The 14,175-nt window shown below is 38.2% G+C and overlaps 1 protein-coding gene across 1 annotated transcript in view; it reads left to right on the top strand.

Annotated features, from left to right (window-relative positions):
• vwa8 (von Willebrand factor A domain containing 8) overlaps positions 1–14,175 on the top strand; it is a 71,482-nt gene that overhangs the window by 26,603 nt on the left and 30,704 nt on the right. The window contains exons 24-33 of the mRNA XM_053496510.1: positions 46–165; positions 4,606–4,811; positions 5,888–6,039; positions 7,957–8,065; positions 8,155–8,293; positions 9,119–9,306; positions 11,280–11,402; positions 11,935–11,999; positions 12,094–12,219; positions 12,322–12,431. Of these exons, the coding sequence (XP_053352485.1) occupies positions 46–165; positions 4,606–4,811; positions 5,888–6,039; positions 7,957–8,065; positions 8,155–8,293; positions 9,119–9,306; positions 11,280–11,402; positions 11,935–11,999; positions 12,094–12,219; positions 12,322–12,431 (1,338 nt within the window). The remainder of the gene's footprint in view (positions 1–45; positions 166–4,605; positions 4,812–5,887; positions 6,040–7,956; positions 8,066–8,154; positions 8,294–9,118; positions 9,307–11,279; positions 11,403–11,934; positions 12,000–12,093; positions 12,220–12,321; positions 12,432–14,175) is intronic.

The raw sequence follows: 14,175 nt of genomic DNA, 5'->3' as shown, positions 1-14,175 counted from the left end.
TATTAGTCTAAAGTAGGAGACTCATTTTTCTTCCTCTCTCTCTAGATCCCATGAAAGGAGATGGGAGAGCCAATGTTATAACCATGCATCCAGACTTTCGCATGATAGTTTTAGCTAATCGACCAGGATTTCCTTTCCTGGGAAATGACTTCTTTGGAGCTCTTGGTGAGACATCTGGCATTGCACACACATCTGATTAAATGCAGGGTTTTTCCTTGATTAAATGTTTATTCTAGAAAACAGTTAAAACAAATATAAATATTAAATTCAATTCAATTTTATTTGTATAGCGCTTTTAGCATTTTTTATTGCCGCAAAGCAGCTTTACACAATCAAAAGAATTTTTTAAGTTTGTATGAAATGTGAATTTGTATGAATCAAAATGGTCAGTTTGTCCCTGGTGAGCAAGCCGAGGGCGACAGTGGCAAGGAAAAACTTCCTGAGATGATAATAGGAAGAAACCTTGAGAGGAACCAGACTCAACAGGGAACCCATCCTCATTTGGGTGAAACAGAAAGCAGTAAATGATCTGCATTTATACAGTGTGTAGGGTGGGAGGCAGTTCAGCTATAATAGCTGATGTTAATTGATGTTAATATGGAGTCCAGGTAGTTATTGAAGACCCAGGTAGACTTGTAAGAAGTTCCAGTCATGAACTATCGAACTGTCAAGTCCCCAGAGAAACAGTTGCCAACACCAGTCAAGGCCAGAACCATTTTCTAGGTAGAGAGAATCATTCCCAGACACCAGACGCATCCCAGAGAGACACACGGGGCATCCATGTGACGAGATCTTCAGCCAGAAGCGGGGCACCAGGATGGGTCAGACAGGTCCGGAGGGCAGAGGGAGTCTGGATCACTGGCAGCTCAGGAACGACATGTGTAGCTCGACAGAGAGAGAGAGAAAGAGTGAAAGGGGGAGACAGGAGGAGAGAGGAAAAAGAAAGAGGGGGGGAAAGAGAAGAAGAGGAGAGATGGCAGTTAGGTATGGTCACAGTTACACAATGTATAATGTGAATGTATATTAACTGTAGAGTGCAAGCAGAGACTCCGGCAGGGCTAACTATGACAGCATAACTAAAAGGGAGAGCCAGATGAGGGCTTCCTGACATGTAAATCAAACAATCACCTCACCGTCAGCAAACCTGAGTGATCAATGAGAGTGAGGCAGACAGCATCCAAACATACCAGTTCACCATAATACTCTACGTCCATGAGTCCCCCAGATCTTCTCCTTTACCTATGGCAAATCTATTTATAAAAATGCTTGGCTAAATAAATAGGTTTTTAGCCTGGACTTAAACACTGAGACTGTGTCTGAGTCCCGAACACTATTTGGAAGACTATTCCATAACTTTGGGGCTTTGTAAGAAAAAGCTCTGCCCCCAGCTGTATTTTTCATAATACGCGGTACTGACAAGCAGCCTGCATCCTTTGATCGAAGTAGGCGTGGCGGATCGTAAGACACTAGCAGTTCGCTCAGGTACTGCGGCGCGAGACCATTTAATGCTTTATATGTCAAGAGTAGTATTTTAAAATCAATGCGAAATTTCACAGGGAGCCAATGGAGTGAAGATAAGATAGGGGTGATGTGCTCATATCTTCTGGTTCTGGTGAGGACTCTCGCTGCTGCATTCTGGACTAGCTGAAGCTTATTTATGCATCTAGCTGAACAACCAGACAGTAAGGCATTACAATAGTCCAACCTAGAGGTGATAAAAGCATGAACTAGTTTTTCTGCGTCGTTTAGCGACAATAAATTTCTTATTCTGGCAATATTTCTGAGGTGAAAGAATGCTATCCTGGTAAAATTATCTACATGTGCTTCAAATGAAAGGCTGGAATCAATAATCACACCAAGGTCTTTCACTGTTGCATTTGATGGAACAGAAAGGCCATCTAAAGTTACGGTGTGATCTAAAATTTTACTCCTAGCTGTATGCGGTCCTATGACTAGAACTTCTGTCTTATCCGGATTTAGCAGAAGGAAGTTAATTAGCATCCAATTTCTTATGTCCTGCACACATTGCTCAATTTTAGTAAGCTGTTTTTTCTCATCAGGTTTTGCTGAGACATATAACTGTGTATCGTCAGCATAACAATGAAAACTAATACCATGCTTACGGATTATGTTGCCCAGAGGAAGCATGTAAAGGGAAAAAAGCAGTGGACCTAAAACTGAACACTGCGGAACGCCAAACTTCACTAGAGAACATGCAGAATAATCACCATTTAAGTCTACATACTGATAACGATGGGTCAGATAGGATCTGAGCCAGGAGAGGGCTGTACCCTTAATTCCCACTACATTTTCTAATCTGTGAAGAAGAATAGCGTGATCAACGGTGTCAAAAGCTGCACTGAGGTCAAGTAGTACAAGCATAGTTACACAACCCTGATCAGAGGCCAATAGAATGTCATTTACTACTTTAACGAGCGCTGTCTCTGTACTGTGATGAGGCCTAAATCCTGACTGATACAGTTCATGTATGCCATTTCTATGTATATATGAGCATAGCTGCTCCGCTACTATCTTTTCCAGAATCTTAGAGATAAAGGGGAGGTTTTATATTGGTCTGTAACTGGACAGCTGACAGGGGTCGAGGTCAGGTTTCTTAATTATTGGTTTGATAACTGCTAATTTAAAAGATTTTGGAACATATCCAATGCTGAGTGAAGAATTAATTATTCTCAACAGGGGTTCTATTATTGCTGGTACTATCTGTTTAAGAAAATGTGTCGGTACAGGATCTAATATACAGGTTGATGAATTTGAAGAAGAGATGAGTGAAATTAGTTCATTCTCTTCAAGGGGAGTAAAGTATTCTAGGTTCTGATCTGACATGGCTAGATTAACATCTGCATCAATTACATTGTTCGGTTTCAAAACCTCAATTTTATGCCTAATATTTACAATTTTATTATTAAAAAGTTCATGAAGTCCTCACTATTGCATGATGTTGTTGTGGAGATTTCTGCAGTGGTCTTATTTCTGGTTAATTTGGCTACAGCATTAAATAAGAATCTAGGATTATTTTTGTTATTTTCTATAAGAGTGGAGAGATATGTTGATCTAGCTACACTAAGAGCTTTTCTATAGTTCAGGATGCTCTCCTTCCATGCTATTTGAGATACTAGTAATTTAGTTTGACGCCATTTACGTTCTAATTTCCGAGCGGTCTGTTTTAAAGTGCGCGTGTGATCGTTATACCAGGGAGCAAGTTTCTTATCTCTAATAATTTTTCTTTTGACTGGAGCTACATTATCTAAGGTATAGCGAAATGTCGACTCTAAATATTCAGTCGCCTGATCGAGTTCTGTGGGGTCAGACGGTGATCTAATCGAAGTTGGGAACTCTGGGAGATTACTGATAAAACTCTGTTTGGTAGTTGATGTGAATGTACGTTTCATACGGTAGCGCGGCGCTGTGTGTACATTATTATTGTGACACACTTGAATTGAGACAGGATAGTGATCTGAGATAACTTCAGATAGTGGTATTGTGAATAAATTTCTTATACTTAATCCAAATAATATTATTAAATCTAAAGTGTGACCTGCTTTATGAGTGGGTCCTACTACACACTGATTTACTCCTACCGAGTCCAGTATAGACATAAATGCAGTTCTCAGAGGGTCTTCTGGGTTTTCAAAATGAATATTAAAATCTCCAGCAATTAACACTTTGTCTACAGAAACGACTAGATTTGAAAGGAAATCTGCAAATTCACTAAGAAATTCCGAGTACGGCCCTGGAGGTCTGTAAATGACAATTAGCGGGATCGACTGAGCTGACTTAATATAGTTAAATACACTTATGTTACTATAAAGAATTTCAAATGAATTAAATTTGTGTCCGTGTTTTTGTACAATAGTCAAATTATCATTGTGAATAACTGCGACGCCTCCTCCTCTACCAGTTAACCGAGGCTGGTGTATGTAGCTGTATCCAGGAGGACTAGCTTCATTTAGAGCTACATACTCGTCCTGTTTAATCCAAGTTTCTGTTAAACAGAGTTAATCAAACTCCTGATCTGTGATAATTTCATTAACTATATATATATATATATAAATAGTGGCCATGTACAAATTTATTTCCGAGTATTTTTAAAACGTGGAATAAAAACAATCCATGTAACTTCCTCATGAAGATGGCTACAAGAAACCTTTTTGTATTTTTACTTTAGACTTTCATAAGTATTTTGTCAATTATGTCTTCACCATTATCTGTTCATAAGTCTGTGCCTTTCAAATACCTAGCTTGTGGTAACACACAACACGGATTTTGCATCAACATATCTATTAAAAGTGGCATTTTGTGATATTTGGTAAGGTTCTCCTTCATTTCAGACTGCTTTGGGAAAATGGCTTTCCAAATGGAAGAAACATTTTATGGTAATGGCCCAGAAAAAAGTAAATGCCTGTCAGTTACAGTAGTTTAGGGAGGTGCCAACTAGTCACTAGTATCCAGTGTGAGTGCAATGTTTTGGAAGGAATCATTTTGTGATGAAAAAGTGAGGGGCCGAATTAAGTTTTAAAATAGTCAACTTCACCAACTTTCCATCGAATATGATGTATCTAATATGGATATTAATATTTGTGTTAGGTGACATCTTTAGTTGTCATGCAGTGGACAATCCAAAGCCTAAGGCAGAGCTGGCTATGCTAAAGCAGTATGGACCTGATGTTCCTGATGCAGTTCTCCAGAAACTCGTGGCAGCATTTGGAGAGCTGCGTGCCATGGCAGATCAGGGAACAATCACTTACCCGTACTCCACTCGGGAGGTGGTCAACATTGTCAAACACCTACAGGTACAAAACAGTATTGTACTGCCAGGCTGGAATACACACCTTCTCCTAGCTATACAGCTTCTTCTCAATACTGACAATGGGCTGTCTATTATTAAACTTCCTTAGCAGTTTATGCCATTTTTTAGTATGAATTCTGATAATATAACAGCAATAATATAAATGTATGTATTGTTTCATGTATGTTCTGTATAAAAACCGGCCTGTATATCATAATGGCACATAAACTGACACGTGGACCAATGAACTATTTTTTCTGTTGGCTTGTAACCTTAGATGTGATTTCAGTATCGATGATTCCTCAGTGTAGGTCACGTAACCCCAGAGCAATACGTGTGAAATCCACAATAAGAGGTTCTTCACTTATTGATCCAGTGCAGACTTGATAATGAAGAAACAGAAAAATGCTTATGTGGTGTCTGTGCAATATGCTCAGCACAATTGGAGAGCATGCAAAATCTATAGCTGGACACATCTCAGAGCATACAAAATCTATAGCTAGACATTAAACGTTCTTTGATTTATTTCCTGTTTTTGACTTTCTGTAATCACCCCCAGCTCAAAACCTTCATTTTGAGTCAGAATTGATTGATGATGATTTTTGGGATGTCCTTCACAAAAAACCTTTTTGTCTCAGTCAGGTATGGCTAACATGCCTGCCTTGAGTGAAAATGCCTATTTTAAGTTTAATGGTACATTTGCCCAGTCACTCCTGTGTGGGCAATGTGAGTGTGTCGTCATGGTAACATAGAGGGACATAAATCAGTATCAAAGTCAGCAGGGGTGGTATTGAAAGCAGTGTCCTTAGCTCTCTCACCAAGCCTTCCTCATTAGGCACCTGCCACACTATTCTCAACAACATTTTATTGACTTTGAACTCCTCATAGTTGTATCAAGCATTGATTACACACAAACATACTGTACATATTGTGTGTTGGGGAAAGAATGGTTTCACAAGTAGGTTTATTTTATAAACGTGGTATTATAAACGTGTTCATCCAGACAGCAATGTGACTTGTTCAAAATAAATCACTAAAAAAACGTTAATTAAGTAAGCTCTTTATATTCATCTCTGATAGAAATTTCCAGATGAAGGCCTGGCTAACGTAGTGAGGAATGTGTTTGACTTTGACTCCTACAACAAGGACATGAGGGAGGTTCTGATTGCTGCTCTGCACAAGCATGGCATTCCCATCGGAGCCAAACCAACCAGTGTTCATCTGGCCAAGGAGTAAGAACCCTGGATTCTCTCTAACATGTTATTAAAGGTTCACTGACACCATTACCAAGGAGCTACTATGCAGCTTTTCTTAACTAACCTCATACTTGAAATACTTGCTCCATTTTTACACAGGAATCATAGTGAATTCTAGTGTTATGTGATTCCAACTGTAGTTTAGAGTCCAGTACGTTGACTTACAAGTCCCTGTGATAATGAGTGCAATCGTTACATAGTATGTAAGCTGTAGCAGTTTAGCAGGTGTATCCATTGTGAAGACTTAAATTAGTTGTATTTATTTGTAATTTACTGTCATGCAATTTGTTGGTATTTTTTCTACCTCTGAATTGAAGTGAAATCATTTGCAATAACACTGACGTGCCCAATTGTCCTTTGTTCCTTAGTGTACATATTCTTTAATTTAATAAAGGAAAATATTTGTTTCTTCTCGTCTCATGTTTGTCTTATTTCCGAATTTGTAATGTTGAAGTTCTTCAAAGTCAAATAATTCATTTTGATCATTCTTCTTTTAAAACCATGAAGAAACAAGTATTTTCTTTTGGATTGGATTAAATCTCAACTTAACTTAAAAAAAATAGATAGTGTGAGTCAAAATAAAAGGCTAAAAGAAATAGGAATGTGAGTCAAAAATAACAAATCTGTGCTGTAGTTATATTATACTGGTCTTATCAGCGCTTTTGTTCAAGGCTACTGTCTCCCCAGTCACTGCTGTGCAAGATCAGTTCATTTGTAACTGCGGTACGAGTGAAAATGGATGCCGCATTTGTGATTTCACAGTGATTTGTTTTTTGTGGTCTAAGGGCGCACCCGGTGGCATTATTTATCAAAGACTTTATGCACAGTATGGAGAATGTGTTTGGATATCTTAAAAAAAAAAAAATTGAGTTGATACTCTAAGGAAGGTGAAGCTTCATCACCACAAGCCTGAGAGTAAATGGCAGTGTATAGATTAGTGTATAGAAGTCCTAAACCGCCCAAAAAATTGAGCTAGAAATTTAATGCTTAAAGTTTTCTAGGATTTTCAAGGGCCAGTATTGGAACATTGCTAGGAAAAGGTTCAACAATCAACAGTGCTTGTTACAGTGAGTTGCGTATTAAAGAGCTGAAGCCTATACTTCAGATTAAACACAGATAACTGCTGTCCAAGGGTGTCGTGATCTTGTATCACAGTGCACGTCCGCACACTTCTGCCCACACTGTCAAAACTCTGCAAAAGCATTCTCCCTCTGGACCTGATCTTACTGCACCTGATTGGTTCCATGAAAGCAGCCCTACAAGGATGAAGATTAATGGTGCATTTGTGCCTCATAGCTCAGCCTAAAAGATTTTTTTAATGAAGAAAAGTGCAAGCTTGTTGACAGATGGACAAAGTGTATTGGACGGCAAGGAGATTATGTAAAAAAAAAACGTGATTGTATTTTCTAAAAGACAACTAAAATAAATTCTATAGCTAAGTTATATAGAGTGCAGACATTTTCTTTTGACTCTCATACTTAATGAATATCTGTTAAGTTCAGTATTATAATTAATAGAAGACATAATTTGTGCTGGGAAGAGTATTTTTACTTGGATGATCAAGCATGGCAGTGTAGTCCCTCCTGGTGAACAGCTGAACAGTTGTGGGCAGATTGAATTAGCAGAACAGGAATTCAAAAACAGCTTGATGTGTGCTATATCTCACTGCACTCACAGAGAAACGTAAAAAAACACTCATTAAAACTAAAGCAATTGTGCTGTTAGGTAATTTGAAGTTCTTTCATAAGCATGCTGTTTTATTTGTATCCTTCTTCTGCTACAGTAGTTGATGAATAGGTGATTGTTGTGACTAAATCAGGATTGAGTGAACTATGGGGCTGGATTTCAGGATTTCGGTACGGGTAAGATAAATCAATATTCTCCCTTTTCAAGGTTGCCACTACCAGACTGTAAGATGGCTGGATACTGGAGTATTAACCAGGGTGGAGGGACACGGCGAAACCTGCTGTGTCCTACTGAGTCCCATCATATAGAAATCAAGGTATCGGACATCACTGCTAATTTCAAAGGTCTTCCAGTGTAATGTAAGGTTGTGCAGTTAATGTGACAGAGATGCATGGTGCTCTCCAGGGCCCAGTCTTTTTGAGAGTACAGGGTTATCCACTGGAGAGACACGAGGCCAGAGCCATGAGCTTCACAGAGGAGTACGCACACTGGCAGCTCCCCATGAATGAAGTCAACATTGTCTGTGACATCACCACCGATAACGGTAGGCCAGAGAACCTGAGAACACTTTCCTGGAATAAAAGTAGAGACTGTTGATAGATTGTTTGTATTACAGTGGAACAGGATTTAGTTTGGCTGTGTTAAACAGGGTAGGGTTGTAGATAGGCTCGTAGTACAGTGGGAAGTCAAGGTGAATAAATGGTTTAGAATCTTGAAAACATTCCTTCACTCATCCAGTAGGCGGCAAGATAAGAAGCTGGATTTATTGATCGTATTTTATGTGTTTTATTCACAAATATTAGCAATGTAAATTATACCATTATTAAAAAATACAAGTTACATTACATTACCAAGTTAAAGTTTGTAACAGAAAGAACAACTACAAGCAGTGACTGCAAAGGTGTAGTTGCACTATCTGGAACAGTAGAACAGAGGAAAAGTAACAATCCATGCAGACTCATGAAATTGATGATGCAGTGTGCCACAAACCTAACCCCAAAAACAGTGAAAAATATTAATTATTAATGATGTCACATTATATATAGTTCTATTTGTTTTTGAGTTATTAAGCTTCAGATTAAACCCAAACCACTCAAATCAAAGTCATAGTCAAACAGGTTAACATTAAGAACTCTATAATAAATATAATGGCTTTAATAACAGTTAGTTCAGAGCTAAATTTAAAAATCACAGACATACTGTTTAACTATAAATACTTCATGATTATTGAGACAATTTTTTGAGACGTTTTTAGCACTTTCAAGATGCTGTATATCCAGTGGCTTTACTCCGTCTAAGTTCATCCAAAATGGCTCAATCTTGAAATATTGGAAACAATTTATTTATTTATTTTTTTATTTTTTTGCAGATGTGATTTATGTGGCGATGTGTAACCCTGTGTCACTGTTCATCATGCATGAGCGGGCAGACACTCTACAGTGCATTGAGCTGTATGATGTTTTTCCTCGCACCATCAGCGGAGTGTGGCAGCCTTTCATCACTGTGGCTGCGCTGGGCAGCCCGCTTAAAGGCCAGGTGGTGCTTCATGAGGAGCAGGTGGGTTTTTATGAGTCTTGCAAAAACAAATGCAAAAAACACAGACAAAACAATTATATTGTTACATCGTTAATCCCACCTGCTGGTGTTGCGCAATCCATTATTAACTGCATGTTGTTTCACCAGTCAATTCAGAATATGGGGAGTCAAATTTTCTAATAATGTGGATGCTATCTTTCTCTGAGCCAACAGATGACCAGTGTGTATAGGATAATTATAGGTTTGAAGGGAAAGTTTAATAGTTTAAGTCCATATATTTATTTGGGAAACAATACAAAATATAAAAAACTGTCAGGCTGGGCATTGGTGGCTTAGTAGTAGGTTCTCGCCTAACTTGCGGAAGGCCCAGGTTTGATTACCACCTAATGCCTAGACCCCTGGCATTAGATGCAGTGCTGATCCCAAGCCTGGATAAAATGAGGGGTTGTGTCAGGAAGGGCATCCAGCGTGAAACCTGTGCCAAGTTGTGTGGATCGGTTGGTCCGCTGTGGTGAGCCCTCAATGGAAGCATCTAAAGGACCAACAACAATATTTGACCACAAATAGTTTTGATTATACTGTGCAATGTCATGGCAAATTCTTATGTAAAAGTAATTCCTCATGGTCCCAGAACCACTCTTCCACTATTGAGTCCTGAAATATACTGTAGCTGTGCCATCAGCAAAGAAAAACATCCATCAATGTTTGATGCATTTAAGTGATTTCCGACCACTGTCATTAATAATTTCTTTGTTTATAGGCACGGTTTACCACTATTTTTGCGGGAATTAAGAATTCGTTGAGTGGTTCCAGGGCAGCACAATTACACTGCAATCTTTTTCTGATATTTAACTATTATATATACCATTTTGTATTCAAATATATTTTTCTAGGCTAACATAAAAAAATAGACAAATTTTTTATCTCACCAAGAGGAGATTTGACAATATTTATATATCACCTGAAAATATTTAGGTATTTACATTATTGACAAAATCTACATTAATTCTTTAATATGCAAATATTACCTGTGATAAGTCGCAACCGTTTGCCATCAAATAATTACACAGATTCATAACGTGATTTTTATTAATATAATGCACAACACTACTTGGCTCTTAACCTAATTCCAGTTATTTTAATATTTTCCTTGCTTTGACGCAAATGAGTCATCTGACCTTCCTGGAATGCTGACTTTTTTTGGCCAGGCAATATATTAAAGTCTATAATGTCTATGCTTTACAAATAACATTTAGAAGTTGTTTAATAGAAGGGTTGTAATATAAGTCGTATAGATTTGGTTTAAAAATGCTCAGAAGATTTGTAACAGTTTTCCTAACGGCTTTTTCCTGAATATAAGACGATAGCACTCAGGTCGCTCTGAGCATCTAATAATACTTCACTTACTGAATATAGCCTTAGAGCTATATTGCGCAAAGTGCGCAATAAAAAGAAACCAGTAGAGGATAAAAAGTTTTAAAAGTACATTTCAGAGTTAAAGTGTCCATGTGTAAAAGAGAAAAAGAGCAGGACTACTTCAAAATTACACAAAATACACCAGAAAGGGGGTTATCCAGAGGTCATCGTTCTCCCAGTAGAAGAAAAATACTGCGTGAATGAAGCCGTGAGGCCCAAAATCCTGACATCTTGTCTTAGCCAATTTCACCATCTATCCAGGCGTGATGTAACCTTCCTATTTATAGCACAGACAGTGTGAACTGCATGTCAAGCAGCCCATAAGGAACCCATTAGGCCTCAAATGTGAGGGATAAATCTGAGCTGCTTTTCCATAAAAGTCAATTGAAGATTAAGCAGTTCATCCTGAAAAAGGCCTGGGTTAGCCAAGTGACTATGTTTCATCTTCAGCTGCTAGACTCTTGATACTGCTCAGGCTTCAAAGACCCCAAAGGGCATTTATAATTAGGAGCTGTCAAATGAGTAGAAAGTTAATGGTGAGTTACTGTTTATTGCAAGTGCTTCTCTGCTGTCTGTAGAGTAACACAGTGCTGCATGTGGACCTGGTGACCGGTGCAGTGAGGAGACTCATCCTGTCTCCAGGTAAAGAGGAGGAGCCCATGCGCAAATCTTCCAACTGGTGGAATACGAAAGACTCTCAGGTTAGTTCCTGGTGCATGCCAGGTTCTTTTTACTGGTTGATTCATAGTAAAGAATGTTTGAAAATAGGGAACATGTACTGTAGACAAGGTGACTGCAATAGACACGGTGAATATAAACTATAGAGCAGACAAAAATTATTAGTGTATAAAATCAGTAGGTCATGCACCTGCTTGATTTTAGTTTAATACATTACATTTACATGCATTTAATAAGCAGATCACTAGGTGTTGCCTTTTTCTAGTCTATGAACACAACCTTGACATTTCCACATTCCAACAAAAAATCACCTCAAACTCTTAGAAAAGTGGAGTAATATTTCTGGCCTGACATGAATGCAACAGATATTAAGGTGATTGGAAGCATCAGCTTAATATTGGGACTAAAAGGATACATGTGACTACTTTTTTGTCTGCTGTCCTTTTTCATCCAAAAGGCTGTATTAAAGATTTTTATACTGCACACGATATAGCAAACTATATCAGGTAGTAATATTTATAACCACCAATGTCTCAAAATCATATGTTGTTACAGTCAGCATTCAAAATGTGCCGGGAGTTTGCCCATAAGAACTGGCTCTTGTTCTACAAAGCTGATGGGTGAGCTTCTCTCTCTGGTTCGACGTTCTACACTTCAAGGCCTCGCGTCTTCTTCTTCTAATGTAATAACATTCTCTATGCCTTGCATTGGCAGGAAGCAGCTGGATGTTTTGGATGTGCTGGAGGGCCAAGTCCACACCATCTCCCTCCCTATCAATGTTAAGGCTGTATTCTTGGTGGCAGAAGACCGCTGGCTGTTAGTTGAAAGCAAAACTGACAGGTGCCTCCTTTCATCTAGTTTGAAATAGACAGAAAGTGATTACTCACTCTTTATGAATAATGAACATGGTATTACTTGAATCTGCTGCTAATGGGTTTACAGAAAGTTCCTCTTGACCAAGCCAATGCAAATGGGAGTCGAGGACTCAGGTGTCTGTCAGCTTCATAGCATCACTGAAGATGGAGTCAGCAGTGGCTTTGGTACCAGCACAGGTACAACAGTTGTGTTGATATACAGATAAATGGTTTTAACATTTCCTAACATCTGTGTATCCCATGAGATGCTTTTAAAAAATTACCTTTCTAGGATGATATTGGAGTAATTTATCAGGCTGGTGTGACTTCCAATTTTTTCAGTGGTCAAAATTTAGAGATCCAGTCTAGGAATTTATCAATAAATATCTTGCTCATTTTGACTCATTACTACTGAGTTCTAGTAGAAATTTCATTAGCTCATTTTAGAAAACAGTTATTATGCTGGCATGATTTTGACTTTCAAGACAAGTATATTTTCATCATAACTATTAGCAAAGCAGTTTTGTGGCAAGAAAACAATTGTCAAAATTGCCATATGTACATCATACTGTGTTTAAAGTTAATACAAATCAATAATTATGTCTTTTTATATTTTGTGTGCATCTATTTCACTTAAAAAAATCTCATATACAGTGTGTTACCAAATAAAAATCTGGGGGGGGGGGGGGGGGGTGGGGGGGGGTTGTGGCAGTGGTGGCCTAGAGGTTTAAGGCACTGAGTTACCAACCGGAAGATCGGCAGTTCAATCCCCAGCTCCACCAGGTTGCCACTGTTGGGCCCTTGAGCACTGTTGTTAACCCTATCTGCTACAGGGGTGCTGTATCATGGCTGACCGTGCACTCTGACCCCAGTTACGCTGGCATATGCGAAGAAGGAATTTTACTGTGCTGTAATGTATATGTGACAAATAAAGGCCTAACTTAGAAAAACTAACTAAGGAACTGAGTACTTAAATGACGGACTGTAACTGTAATGCGTTAGATTATTCAAAAAAGTAATCCAAGTACTTTAACACGTTTCTTATGACAGGTTACACCCAACTTGATATTTAATGCAAAAACAGCACAACTGTGCTCCACTGTGCTCTCGTGCCCTAGTGAATTTTTCTTTATCCTTCACACATTATTAATTGCAAAATCTAATTCCCTAACTAAAAGTAAATTTGTGCACTATGATCATAGTCAAGGTTTTTGGAGAGGGCATTCTCAGTGAATAGACATTCCACATCTGCTTGGTGTGACTCAATTTCACCGGAGCGTGAATAGGACTTCTGAAAAAAAATCTACATCTAAATCCTGACTACTACACAAGATGCTAAAATGCAGTCATTGAATGGGTTTGAGATTTACTTCTTGTTTGTGTTTGTTTTCTTAAGGTTTTGAAGTCCTTCCATGTTTACAGATCACAAATTCAGATACATTCCTCGCACTTAAAGGCGACTCACACATTCATCTCTCACTTTCCAAATAGGAAGACACTTATTCCATTGCTTTATTATTATGGAACCGGTCTGGGAAATTCTTTAACTTTGTTTGTCTGATTAATAACGGCGATCGTTTGAAGGCTTTATGGCTCATTTGATTAAAAATAAGCTCCGTCTATTTTTAAAATCTTGAAATAGCAGACGAAATAAATTGCATAACTGTTGTTTATCTCCTGCTGGAATTTAGTTTGTGGAAGAGAAATATCTTGATGGTCAACTCGCGAATGAAAAGCCACCTTTCAGATGATCGTCATCTCTTAAATTTATCACTTTATATGGCTTAAAAAAACCACAGACACAAAAGCCGGATTTATGAATTATGTCGATCAACATATCTACAACATAGTTAAAAGGTCAACAGCAGTGCCTTTTTAAAAGATACAATTTTACCCACAGTGGAGATTAAAATTAGAGAACAACACTTATTATTATTATTAT

The sequence above is a fragment of the Clarias gariepinus genome, chromosome 5 (assembly GCF_024256425.1).
Source record: "Clarias gariepinus isolate MV-2021 ecotype Netherlands chromosome 5, CGAR_prim_01v2, whole genome shotgun sequence".
NCBI classification, from domain to species: Eukaryota; Metazoa; Chordata; class Actinopteri; order Siluriformes; family Clariidae; genus Clarias; species Clarias gariepinus.
This window is presented reverse-complemented; position numbering and strand designations above follow the sequence as displayed.